General features: G+C 35.7%; 2 protein-coding genes across 4 annotated transcripts in view; one reads left to right on the forward strand and one right to left on the reverse strand.

The window, feature by feature from the left end:
- LOC138708965 (uncharacterized) overlaps positions 1-14,574 on the reverse strand; it is a 267,711-nt gene that overhangs the window by 228,852 nt on the left and 24,285 nt on the right. The window lies entirely within an intron of this gene.
- Positions 1-14,574, forward strand: part of Mitofilin (inner membrane mitochondrial protein mitofilin) — a 51,068-nt gene that overhangs the window by 32,647 nt on the left and 3,847 nt on the right. The window contains exons 10-12 of the mRNA XM_069839368.1: positions 3,495-3,723; positions 9,110-9,268; positions 10,750-11,041. Coding sequence (XP_069695469.1) covers positions 3,495-3,723; positions 9,110-9,268; positions 10,750-11,041 — 680 coding nt within the window. The remainder of the gene's footprint in view (positions 1-3,494; positions 3,724-9,109; positions 9,269-10,749; positions 11,042-14,574) is intronic.

The raw sequence follows: 14,574 nt of genomic DNA on the forward strand, positions 1-14,574 counted from the left end.
GAATTAGAAAAATAATTCGTAGTATTGATTTCGAGCATGTGTTGTTAAGCAGGGTTGGTAATGCTTCTCTTTTTCCTGTCTCGTGCCTTCTTTTCCCTTGTCCTTCCCATCCTTTCCTTATTTTGCTTTTTCTTTACTCCTATCAGTGTCCTTGTTATTTGGTGTGATTATTGTTGTCTGCCTGCTTGGATGATCGTCTTCCTCTGCTTTGGTATGTGTGCGTGAAGCCAGCAGCCTGCTGGTCGGTCTGGGCCCTTCACTGGCTGTAGCGCCACAGATTATTATTATTGTTGTCTGCAAAATTGTTTGATAGGGCAGGGTGCAGTAGTATTATATTGTAAAGTCAGTGGTCGAGAGCTTTCATAGCTCATAAGGCCTAATAATAATAATAATAATAACAATAATGATGAAAATAACTGCCACGAATGAAAACACAATAATCATAATAATAATGGCGACAACGGCCATGAACGAAAAACACAGACAACAATAATAAATAATTATTGTGATGCTGCAAAAAATTACTTTACCCTTTTCCTCCCCTTTCCTTCTCTCTCTTTATTTTTTCTTCTCCAGTCTAGTTCTTAACACACACGAGCCAACATCTCCATATCTATGGTTTCAATCACAGCAACAATATACTATCGCAACTCTGGCAGATTTTGTGACAGAGATGACACATAAATAGGGTCCTTCATGTAGCCCCATAAAAAAAGAATCACAAGAAGTAAGGTTAGGTCACTTTTTGGCCAATTGCGAAATGTCAGATCATTGGGAGTAGCATGGCCAATCCTGTGGTGAGGCGGATGTTCATTCAGGTTATGTCCGAATTCATTATGATAATGGTATAGTGCACCATCTTGTTGGAACAGGTTGAGATAGTGGATCTTCACCAAAACGTTTGCAGAATTGTTGTTACTGTTGTGTTGGAATTTGTCTTTCTCAGCTCCAACACAGCATACACTCTCTCCTATTCGCTTACCATTTTGCAACAATAGTACCCTGACTAAACATAATATACAAATGTAAACTTCGAGAGTTTTGCTATCCATTGATGCCTAATACATTCTTCTATCATAAATACTTTCTTCATACAAAGTAATATGTAAAGTTGTTTCATTTATTTAGAATTTCCCTGTGTAATGAGAAAGAAATAAAAATACTGGCACCTTATTATATTTTGTGGGTTTCGAATTTTATTTTACGTACATATTTTTAGTTGTTGGCTGGTAAAATAGATATATAGTGAAACCTCTCATTTACTGACATCGAAGGGATGTAAGAATCTGTTCTCATCTGGGAGGTGTCCTTTATTAGGAAGAAGGATCACCAATCTAACAGTAAATCTATAATATGCATTATGTATCCCTTCACACTTTAAATAAAATGTATTGCTGTAGTTTAATTCCAAATACAGTATACTATAGTAAATTTTTTACTGCTTTGAACTACAGTAGATAAGACCGAAAAAGGAAAATACATTACTGTGCCAAGCAATTTTATTCCAGGTCTTCAGTTATGCAGTACTGTAATTTACAGTTTTCAACTTAATCTTTATGTTCCGGTGCCACGTCTCTTGAAACAGAACAACTAATTGAAGTGAAGAGAATAATTTTACTAACTCTATCATGTGTCAAATACAATTTCACGATCGCGGAAACCTTGGACCCATCAGACAGGTTAAATTTTATGATTTCATTTATCCACCCGCTTCCAGCTAACAAGGGGTAGCCGGCTGGGCTAGCGGTAGCCTACGAGACCCTTATTGTCTTCTTTCATGTTAAGGAATATCTGTACAGTTCTCATAACTAAATTTTTCATTTTTGTAACACATTACGTCTTGAAATCCAAGTTTTGTCCGCAGTCAGGAGGTAAAGCAAGCTTTAGGACTGTGAAAAAGGTGTCCGTGTCTGAGAGTGTCTGTAAACGAGAGTTAAATTTATCATTATTTCTATATTATTTTAGTTGGGACATAAAAATCTGTCCTTATATGAGGAGTGTCTGTATCTTAGGGGTATCCGTGAGGAGAGGTTTCACTGTATTTAATAGAAGTGTTATATGTATAAATTAATTTATAATGAGCGTTGGTTTATGTCTCTGTAAGTGGAAAGAAATGTTCTCACGAATTCTCGGCCATTGTATGAAACTGGTGCCCACTCAGTGTTGTGATGAATTTTGTAGCAAAATCTGGTTTCAAAAGCCAGCTATAGCAGCTGGGAGAGAGCATTGTGCTAACCACATGTTACCTTCATACTGGTTGGATGATCGTTCACCTCTCCTGAGGCATGTGGGCGTGAGACAGCAGTCAGTTGGTAGACCTTGAGACTCTATATCTGTTACACCACGACTTTGTTTATAAATTGCTGAGTAATTTTGCTTTATTTTCTCTGATTTTATAATCAATATCTATACTAATAATAAATCTGTAGCCGAAATTTTTCTGGTAATTTTCGATTTTCCAAAAATAATTGGTCCTAACATATATAATTAACCGCCCTGAAACCGAAAATCGCTTTTTTGAAATTTTTGTTTGTATGTCTGTCTGTCTGGATGTTTGTTACCTTTTCACGTGATAATGGCTGAACCGATTTATATGAAAATTGGAATATAAATTAAGTTCGTTGTAATTTAGAATTTAGGCTATATGGCATTCAAAATATTTTATTTAAAAGGGGGGTTATAAGGAGGCTTGAATTAAATAAATCGAAATATCTCCCTTATTATTAATTTTCATGAAAAATATTACATAACAAAAGTTTCTTTAAAAATAATTTCTGATAAGTTTTATTCCATGCAAAATTTTGATAGGACTGATATTTAATGAGATAAATGAGTTTCAAAATTACAATAACAACACCATCTAAGGCGGTGTAATAAAATAAAAAACAAATGACTTCGTCTATAAGGGGCCTTGGTCAACAACAATCGAAAGCTATGAAACATAGCCTACAGATAATGTTTCTGTGTTTGTATGAAGTAATATCGGAAGCTAAATTAACCGATTTGTATAATTAATTATTAATTCACCATTGGAAAGTGTAGTTTCTCTAGATGGACATAATGCTAGGCCTATAATGTTATTACAGTAACTTCTGAGTGAATCGAGGACAGGTAAGATTAAAATAGCTTCTTATGCACAGAAAACTTGATAGGTATTCGTTTCCTGTATTTCCTAAAATAATTTTTATGACCAAATGAGTGGTCTCTGGACCAAAATGATCACATTTTAATTTTTTTAATACAATTTAAATTAAGTAACATAAACGATTTATCCTTCTATCAAACAAGAATGTTCCCTGGATCAAATGTCCTATTTTAATTATGTAATTACTTTATATTTATTTCTAACGATGCAGCGGAGCGCACGGGTACGGCTAGTAATTAATATAAGAATTAATCCACAGGCACAATGACGAATTGCTGAATAGAGAACCTGCCCTTTGTTTTCTGTTACACTTGCAGATTTAGATGAGTAATCATTATTTGTGTATCAGGTTCTGCAGCTCCGTATTGAGAGTGAATCTGATGTCCGCCAGCAGCTGAAGATACAAGCACAGGCTCACACTGACCATCTCGCTGATGCAGTTGCTATAAAGCAGAAAGAATTGGAAAGGCATTTCCAAAGAATTCATAATGAAAGGCTGGAGGAAGAACATGCAGCATATAAAATGCAACTGGCTGCAATGCTGGGACGACTAAGGGGCATGGATGATGCACTGAAAGGTAAAAATACAATGATTCCTTTGCAAGTGGGAAAGAGAGTGGTTTGGTGAAAGGAGGAAATACAGTAGGGGAGATAGTACACTGGCTCGCAAAACTTTTGTCCTATGAAATAATGTGGAAGTGAACTTTGTGAGATATTATGTTGGCAATATGTCTACATATCCCACTCCACATGTCCTAGGACGGGAGGTATTTGAACTCTTGAGTTTCAGGTATACACCTAGCTAATCGAACCAAAGACAAACTTTTAGAGCAATAATGGTATATGTAACCGACAGAAATAAAACATTGAGTATATTTTGCACCGAAATATTTAAAACATGTCGTTTATTTCTCTTGAGTATTATCAGGAAAATTTTTCATCTTCCCTGCACATATAAATACCATGTTGGATCATAAACATGGAATAGATCACATCGCGTTTGGACAAGAATATTATGAATATCCATGGGAAAATGTAATATTTTCAGATTAAAAGATTTTCTCAAACACCAGTCATGGGCCTATTCAGGTATTTCGTCCTATAGGGTCCACAAGATTCCAGCCAGAATATTTTAAATCAACACAACGCAGTGGACATACTGTATTTCTGTCACTGTTTGGGGATGGATTTCCAGGCTATGAGGAGGAACTCTGTGTAAAATTGAAGAGAATTTGACTTCCCAGCAATATATCCACATACTGGAAAATACTGTATGCTGCCTAGCATATGCATGTTGCAACCTGATATAATTATATTTTTTCAACAGGACAATTAATCCATCTACACATCTTTGTTGTATCAGATATGGTTCCAATATCATGTTTGATGTGGAAAGCACAGACATTTGCTATTTCTATATCTGTGGCTTGGTTCTAAAAGGGCCAATGTCAATTTTTTGCACTTTTGAGTTATACACACTTTCGAGCTTATCTCGGTCTGTTCTACCATATACTAAAAGGACCAATGTCTGCTGCAGTTAATGTGGAAGGTACAGAGCATTCACAAGCCAATGTCATAGGTTCTCTGTACAATATAAGCAAATTTCAAACCCATTTATCTCAAAACTAACATTTTTGACATTGGCCCTTTTAGAACCAAGCCACAGATATGCTTTGTTGATTTTTTACTTCGTTATCCATATTTTCGTTACATTACTAAATGAGAGTAATATGAAAATCTTTTCTTTTATGTGGGCAAAATAAAAATTGAACTGCTGTATCCTACGGGATGTAATTGGCAATCAAGTTTTAAATTATAAACACACACATAAAAAATTTGTCTTTATAAAATTATTTACCCGATTTTTTTAGAATATTAATAATATATATTGATTGTTAGTGCCACCTTTAATCAATGTAATTTTATTAGCGTAGTGTTATTACCATGACAACAGCTAAAGAAAAATAAGATATAGGCGCATTATAACGCAAAGAACCGTGTTGTGAGGAGGAGCTACAAAATGCCGTGCTTATTAAATTCATCTATATCACTAGACTACTAAGTAAACATATTCTCTTTAAGTTTATTAAGTAGCTTGGTTCAACCTTTCTGTTGTGAGGAGGGGTGGTTTGTTACTTGCGGGGAGACTACCTGCTGCCTACGCTACTGTCATAGAGTGCATACAAATACCAACTTAAGAACAAGAACGACTGTACAGTATATCGGACAAAAGTTTTGCGAGCCAGTGTACCAGATATATGTAAATGCGAAATACAACTACTCATGTAAAAACATTTTTTCCCTTATTCAGATTCATCTGAAGAGGTGTCTGTTTCCGTGTTATCACTTCCAACACTCATATCTCTTCGGTTGTTCGTATCAAATATTATTCTGTCTCTTATATCCGGAACTACGGTATACCATTTCTTGCCCAGTAGTCTCTCTCGAGTCTCTGTATGTGATTATAGTATCCATCCCAGTCTATCCCAGTAACTTAATTAATGGTTCAGTTTGTTGTTTTCATTAGCTTGGTTAATGAAATATCAAAGCAAAAATACATGTGGAAGGAGAAATCTTTGTGGAGAATATTGAAGGTCTATTGGCTTTAAATGGAAAAAGTATTAGTCGAAATGAAAAATACTTATTGAGAGAGCAGACATTGTTGACTGGCGAGAAAGATGTTTGGTGCAAATCAAGACAATTTCGCGAACATTAATGTTGATAAATAATAATAATAATAATAATAATAATAATAATAATAATTTGTGTTGTTTTTCTATAAAGGAATGATGCCGCTCTTTCGGTCACTTTATTTAGCAGAATTAACAAGTGATGAAGGATTGATGAAGCGGAGAAAAATTCTCTCCAACACCGGGATTCGAACCCAGGTTTTCAGCTCTACGTGCTGACGCTCTATCCACTGAGCCACACCGGATTCCATTTCAGATGCTGGATTGAATCCTCTCAGTTTAAGTTCCACCTCATAGTTTCCCTTTAGTGGCCAACCCTCATGCACTGTGTCACAGATGTGTGACAGTGGCACAATGTCCAACACACTAATGTGCAGAGGTGCACTCATTACGAGTGACTGAAGTGGCTGGGATCCGAAGGAATAAGCGCCATCTTAAATCATTGATTATATATGCATATCATATTATAGCGATGTACTGAAGTACATATGATATTTCCATGCAGGAATTCTGCATTATATATGATAAAGGATCAGTGGAGCGGAGAAAAATTCTCTCTGGCACCGAGATTCGAACTCGGGTTTTCAGCTCTACGTGCTGACGTTCTATCCACTAACCCACAATGGATGCCGGATTGAATCAGAATTGGAATCCAGTGTGGCTTAGTGGATAGAGCGTCAGCACGTAGAACTGAAAACCCAGGTTCGAATCCCGGTGCTGAAGAGAATTTTTCTCTGCTCCACCGATCCTTCATCATATGATAGTGCAGAATTCCTGGAAATATCATATGTACTTCAGTACATCGCTATAATAGATTTATGAAGTGTTTAATCTTCTTCATTTCATAACATTGTTCGATAACGAAAGCAATGTTTTCTCTGCATCACTATGAATACTCCTATTGGTCTGCCATTTTGCTGTAGCCTACTTTTAACAACGTAACTTTGACTCTGCACTCACTAACAGAAGGTAGCCACCAGTTTAGTTTAGATGGTAATGCGTTTGCCTGCTGTCCAGAGATGCGAACAGGCATGGGTTCAATTCGCACTTGGGTTGGTTACCTGGTTTAGTTTTTTCCAAGGTTTTCCCCAGCTGTAAAGTGAATGTCAGGTAATTCATAAGGAATCCTCGAGTCTCATCTTGTCAACACCAATTCCATTGATACTAAATAACCTAGTAATTAAATCTGTGGTGCACAGTAAAAAGGACATAGGTCACTAATTACAAGTTTGGAGTAGAGCAGGGGCGATTTCTCCGGGCATGCTATGCTTGCTGTGCAAGCCTAATATTTTCGTAGAATGTATATTTCTCAAAATGGCGTTATGTATATTAAAATTTATTTTGATTTTTGGAATACTGTGTAGGCGTAATACCATCCGCAGGTTGCACACCGCAAGTATCGCAAGGCTTGCTCGTTTCTTGGAGCTACAGGAAAGACGTAGAAATAGCGAGAATATGATGTGTGCGCAAGTGCCTTCCTCCTTGGTCCGTCCAAGGCGCACATGCTTCTGTTATGTGTTGTTTGAAGCTCTGGTCTGAGAGCTACACCAACAACTATTTAACATTACACAGAGCAGTATTGACAGCGGGAATGTGCTGTGATTTGCGATACATTGTATGAGCGGAATGCATGTGTTAGCTGCTGCATGTATTATTAATTCTTAAACATTAATTTGAAGTATTGCAATGAATTCGGAATTGTGTGTTATTGAAACCTTGTTATTAAATCCATTTTCCCAAAGGACTATTCAAGAGAAGACAGACATTATAGAGAATATGTGCTCAATACAACAATATGCATCGGTTGGCAGGGTCGAAAAAACTAAATAAACTGTTTTGTTGGCCATGTTTGTTATATTATATCGAACTTCTACATCTGATAAGCGAATATGATCCATGACTTATAATGATTTCATAATTATAAAATAAATTATTTATGTGGGTCCGATTATTTTTATTAATTATGAATTATTATATCCTTCCATTTTCCCCTGTGAATAAAAGAGCAAGCCTAACTTTCGTGACTAGCATTCGCCCCTGGAGTAGAGCAAAAGCAAACTTCGAAAGAAGGTCCAAAAGCATTATGATGAGATGGAAATTTAAAGCTCTACATCATTATGAAAGAGGATAGGCCCTTTATATTATCTGAAAAGTACATTTTCTGTATTCACATAACTCAAAATCATTGATTTTTTACTTATATGCTTTTACCATGCACTATAGAAAAAAACCAGTAGGTACTGAAGCTTATGTTTGCTCAAGCTAACCTCTTCTCTCTACAGGCCACCCTTTGCTACTTATCTTTCACTGTCCCCTTTCCCCTGGCCACATGTGAGGCTCCTCACTCATGTCAGGGAATAATGAAACTGAAATTTTAGGCGTTACGATCTTGTTCAAGAAGACTTTTGGGTATTCTACCATGTCCTGGACTCACACACACTCTCCATTTCGGAACTGCGTACCCTGAACATGGAATCTGTTGTAATTGTTAAGTTTCAGCACACAGTGGAATGCGCAAAAATCTTCTTTTTCTTCCACTGCAAGCTTAGGCTATAAAGCCTGTTCTGAAGCAAAGGCATCTTCCCATCTGGCTATAAGTCTTCCTATTCAACATTAGCCTTCTGGTTTTTTAATTGGATATCTTGTATAATTGTAATTGGATTTGTTGTTCGATTGTATAATTTTATTTAAGTTTGTTTTTGTTAATATTTTCGTGAATTATTATTTTCATCTCATAACTCGCAATATAATAAACGTTTGGGGATCATAAACCTGGTTTTCGAACCATCTTTAGTGCGAAAGCACATATGTTTGCATCTTTACAAAACTTTGGCAAGCCCTGTTTTTTGCTATGGGAGTGAAGCATGAACCTTTGGACAGTATGATAAAAGCACAATAACAGCTAGTTACAGTTCATGAGGAGAAAAGCAGAGATCACCATGTCGGATTGTATGAAAAATGAAGATTATACGTTTTAAATCTCTTAAAACTGAACCAATCCTAGGATACAAATTGGTAAAAACACCTAACGAGGTTGATTAATACATGGATCCATAAAAAAATTATGCATTCTGTCCTCATGGCTAAAAATCATTGGGTCACCACCTCGTGAAAAGATGGTGCAAAAATTCAGATTATTAGTTTATAATGTTGCAATTTTATTGATGCTGAGCAAAAATTACATCAGTGTTGTATAAGGTTAAAAAAGTAGTGGAATTAAGGTAGTATTTTTTTTGTTACTGATTCTAACATTTACAATTTTTTATGTTTATAGCAAGAGCAGAAAATGACAAACACGCACGCAAAGCTCAAGTTCTGTGGAGTGCATGCCAGTCATTGCATCGAAGTCTAAAGACCAGCACACCAGGTGTTCCTTGGCAGAAACAGTTGCGACCTCTCAAAGGAGAAATTGAGAATGTCACCAAAGCAGCAAGTGAGTACATTTCCAGTACAGGTTACACTTACAGGCTAGATTACATTTACCCAGTTGGAAGATTTTAATGACTCACTTTAGGATGTCAGTGTTAAAAAAAAATTACTAAATTACTCAATTCAAGTCATTTCAATTTTAATGTTTTGTGGTGGTGGAGTGTATTTCTTATGAATAAATAAGTAAATACAATATAAATAAATAGATGGATGAAGGGACAGTGAGACAGATGGGCTGATGGACAGACAAATTAGGGCAGTGGTATTCACTAGAAATTAGAGGAGAGCCAAGAGTGAGAAATTGTAATTTGCTGAGGGCCGCATTGCATTTCACAGTATTGAAGCTTAACAAAATGCGCGGATTATTAATTATTAAATTATTATTATTATTATTATTATTATTATTATTATTATTATTATTATTATTATTATTATTATTATTACTACTACTACTACAACAGTAGAATCCCTATTTAACGATTCTCTGAGGGATTACTCTTTTTCTCCTTAAATAGGGGTTTCCCTTAAAAGGGGGTTTATGTAGAATGGGAAGGAACGGCTAAAATAACTAGTACTAACGTGTGTGTTATGTACCAAACATTATAATAATTTAATTAGGCCTACAATCATTATTTACAATAAATTTCAATATAATATTTTCTAACTCTTCAAATGGTGAGGGACGAATGTTTTTCCATTTGATTGAACCTGAACCACACTGAAACTTGGCATTAAAAATTTTATTTTTCATCTTCATTATTCCCCATATATGATATTAGCCTCGACATCCCTTATTATTTTCACTTTCTTTCCGATAATTAATTTCTTCCATTTAGTCGCCATTATAATGATGCATAAACAGCATAAACTAACAAAAAAAATTTCGAAACAGTATCCACACAATTCACGAGAGCAAAGCAACCACTTTGTGAAAGCAATGCAAAGTAAGATCGTAAAGAATGATAAAGGATAATGCTGCCACTTGGTCCTGCATTACAATCAATTGAGATGGGCTATCAAATATACCAGTATTATTGATTATTGAAATTGGAGTCGATATTTCGCGCTTCATTATCACAAAATCCACTTGTAAAGTATTCCTTAAAAGCAGGATTTTACTTAAATCGGTTTCCTTAAAAACAGGAATTAATTACATTATTCTTATGGTAATTTGGGTGGAACTTCACAGATTATTCTTTAAAATGAGAACGTTAAAATGGGGTTTTACTGTATTATTATTATTATTATTATTATTATTATTATTATTATTATTATTATTATTATTATTATTATTATTATTATATTTTTGTCTGATATTTTACTTAAATCATCAGTTTATATACAATATCATTTATACACAATGAGTTTGCCATTAAAAATAAATTAAGATTTTATTAAATTGCACTAATTTGCTTGTGAACATTCCATATTTTAATGTACTGTATTAAATTACGTAAGTAATTGTATTGCTGATGTTTGTTTCAGGTGAAGAAGATGAGTTAGTGAAGGTTGTTCTGGATGGCATTCCACCTGAAGCTGTAGGTCGTGGTGTATATACAGAAGAAGCAATGAGGGAACGTTTCCTCAAGGTGGAAAGAGTAGCTCGACGACTAGCGTTGCTCCCTGAGAAAGGGGGAAGTTTACCTCTGTACTTGCTTTCGTTTTTACAGAGTTTCTTAGTTATTAAGGCAATCAATCCCATCCCATCAAGTGAGCTTGCAGATGAACCAGTTGATCTCTCTAAACTTGACACCTATGACATCCTGCAGAGAGCAAGGTAATACTGAATGTACAAATCAGGTTAATTTTTTTTTTGTTTATTAATTTTTTATTTATCTGTTAATCATTTTATAGTGCTACATCATCTTCTATGACTATTTAAAGTTGCACATAGAAAAAAAAATTCCTCAAAAAACAGGCGTCATCTTTGCACCAGAAGTATTGTGCACGACAGTTTAGTGTGAAGGATATTTGATAGGTAGTGTGAAACAGTCATCCCCTACTTGGGCTCTCGAGAACTTGTCTCTTTGTCTCTAATGTTCGAGAATATCGTAACAAGAAAAGATTAAGATGTTTACATCTAGGTTTTTGTCCTCATTAATGAGTTTATGCTTGAGATTGCAGTAGGGATTAAAGCTGTGGTTGAAAGTTTATTTGTTGTCTAGCATGACATTCTTCATTATCATTATACTTATATACAGTGAAACTTCCCAACAGCGGACACCGCAGGGGAAAAATTAAATGTCCGTTATTGAGAAGTGTCCGCTATTTAGAAAATTGTTAGTATATCATCATCATCATCCTTCACGAATTAGGCCTCTGTAGACCTGTTTCCGCCCCATCTAGCAGTCTTCTTAAAGGTCTTCCTGGTCGACGATGTCCTCTAGGTTTATATTGCATATAATTTTTGGGATTCTTGAATTTTCCATTCTTCTTACATGATCTAGCCAATTGAATTTGAAATTTGAAAATCGTTAGTATATTTATTTATTTATTTATTTATTTAACCTGGTAGAGATAAGGCCATCAGGCCTTCTCTTCCCCTCTACCAGTGTATATATACAGTACATTAAAATTTCTTATACATATTCAACACTATATTTTACAGTACAATACAGTAGACAGTGAGATTGTGAGATTGTTTACAGTATTCATCCAGAGAGAAATCATACCAGTAAATGTTTCGTAAATGAAATAAATATCATTAACCTGAGTTTTTCCCACATTAAACTTCGCGGCCAGCTCATGAACACTTAATTTCTCCTTCTCACTATGCTTTACAATATCCACTTTCTTTTTTAGTGACGAACGTTTACGTTTTTGTGACATTTTTAATGTGACTGTACTTCCAAACACTCAACTTGACAAACTAAGAAAGTACGGACTGCTCACGTACAGTATCACAACTAACAACTGTGCTGCTTACCATCAATAAAGTACAAGAATGTTCGCATAGGCTTCCGCGGCTGGTGTACATGGTGTGTGGATAAGCTTCAGGGCTTCTACTGCATTGACAACGTGGTAGAAGCCCTGAAGCTTATCCACACACCAAAGTACAAGAATGTTCAAATGCACGATAATGATTGTTGCAAAGAATTCCGTTTATCTTTTTTTTTTTTCTTTCACGCTGTCCGTTATTTGGAAGTTTTAATTGTTGTTGGGAGATACATTTCAGTGTCCGCGTCCGTTATTGAGAATGTCCGGTATTTGGAAGAATTTTATCATAAGGGCAATGTTATTTTTCAGGGGAATTTTAAAATGTCCGCTATTGAGAGGAGTCCGCTATTGGGAAGTGTCCGTTAAGGGAAGTTTCACTGTATATGGTGCCCGAGCTGAACACTCCCAATAAAAAAGAAAGTTTTGTAATTATAACTAAGGAATGGATATCGAGGTATTAACCCTGTTGCTGGCTGTGATTTTCCAGTTGTATGTGGAGGGGATAAGTTCCTATTTCTTCTGCGCGCACCTATTCCTCCATTCCAGTGTTCGCTTTGTATTAAAATATAATAATAATAATAATAATAATAATAATAATAATAATAATAATAATAATAATAATAGCCTAATGTGTCCCTTGAAGGGCAAAGGCCTCCTGCTAGAGGGTAGCTCTGTTTCACTAACGCGGTGAGCTACTCCGTGTTAGGTTGTGTCTAGTGTTTCTTTGTCTGGCTGGAGTTGATTTCGCTGTCACTTTGATTAATTTGATTTCACTAACACTTTTATTATATTGAATGCACTTTCACTGAGTCAACTTGGGAAGATGTTTGTGGCTGGCACTGTCTTCGTTTGTAGTCGACTTCCAATTGTTCTCCATGTTCCCCTGCTTCTTGCTAATCTGGACCATTGCTGGCCTGCATGTGTTGTGTAGAAGTCTGCCCACCTCTTCCTTGGTCTGCCTCTGTGCCAGTCTCCTGTGCGCGGGTCCCACATGGTGGCTCTGTATGTCCATCTTTCGTCTTCCATCCGCGCGATGTGGCCTCCCCACTTCCACTTCAATTTGTTTGCTCTTTGTGTGACGTTTGTTGTTGATGCCATTTGGGACAGCGACTCATTGGAAATTCTGTCTCTCATAGTTATTCCCAATATCTTTCGTTCCATTTTCCTTTGGCATATTTCTAGCGCATTCATCTGTCTGTTTGTTGTCGACCATGTTTGGCATCCATAAAGTAGTGTTGGGTAGACGCAGGTTTGTAGTACTTCGAATTTGAGTCTTCTGCTGATTGTCTTGTCCAGGAGTATGAACTGGAGGGACCAGAAGGATTTTCAAGCTAAGGATATTCTTCTTCTTATTTCTTTTCCAGTCTTGTCTTTAAAGGAAATTAGTTGGCCTAGGTATGTGTATTCTGTTGCATATGGTAGCGTTGTTCCGTCAATTGAGATGGGGATTTCTTGTCTGTTTGTCATCAGCTGTGTTTTTGTCATGTTCATTGATAGACCTGCGGTTTTGCTTTGTGTACAGAGTTATTGGAGCATTGACTGTAGTTCTTCTGGTGTTTTTGCGAACAGGACTACTTCGTCTGCGAATCTTAGGTCTGTTAGGTGTCTTCCGTTTATGTTTATTCCCTGTTGCTTGTTCCAGTTCATTTTTCTGAATACATTTGTATTAAAATATAGACTAATAAAAATAAAGTGTATAAGAACGCTCTTAAAAATATTCAGTTAACATTATAGAAAATGCTGTTTTTAATGAAAAAGTGTGTGGCGAACAATGTGCTCCGCGCGCCTGGTTGTGTTACCAGAAAAGACGCGCCCGCCGAAGGGTTAGAAAAGAGAGATTTAGGAGTTTATATAAAATTAACAATTAATAATTTTAATTTTAGTAAATATTCAATTTTAGGTGGAATTTATGTACAAAGAACTGGTGCTGACAATGAGTGCTACTGAACTGAAGACTCAAATTATATCAGTGAAAGAGATTGTGATTGTTGTTTGGTTAGTTTCATTTCACATAATGTTACCTCTCCTGTTCTATACAGGGTGTCCCATTTATCTTGTGCACCTATTATAACTTTTATGTTTGTATAGGTATTAGAATTTTTGTTTTTGAGAGTTATGTTAGAATGAGGGGCTAACATGACTGTAGAGATTTGGTGCATGTAACTCATTATGGTACAAGATACATGTGACGTCATCAATTTTTCAATAGCACTACTTTAATCATGTTACATTGATTACACACATTAAGAAGAGTTCAGAAATGTATCACAATGTCAATAACAACAACAAATTGCAAAATGAATGCCATCAGAATGTGCCGTTTGTTGTGGTCTCCCATTCATCTTGTGCATTAACTTACACAAAACGAAAGAC

Source organism: Periplaneta americana, chromosome 11 (genome assembly GCF_040183065.1).
Source record: "Periplaneta americana isolate PAMFEO1 chromosome 11, P.americana_PAMFEO1_priV1, whole genome shotgun sequence".
Lineage (NCBI taxonomy): Eukaryota > Metazoa > Arthropoda > Insecta > Blattodea > Blattidae > Periplaneta > Periplaneta americana.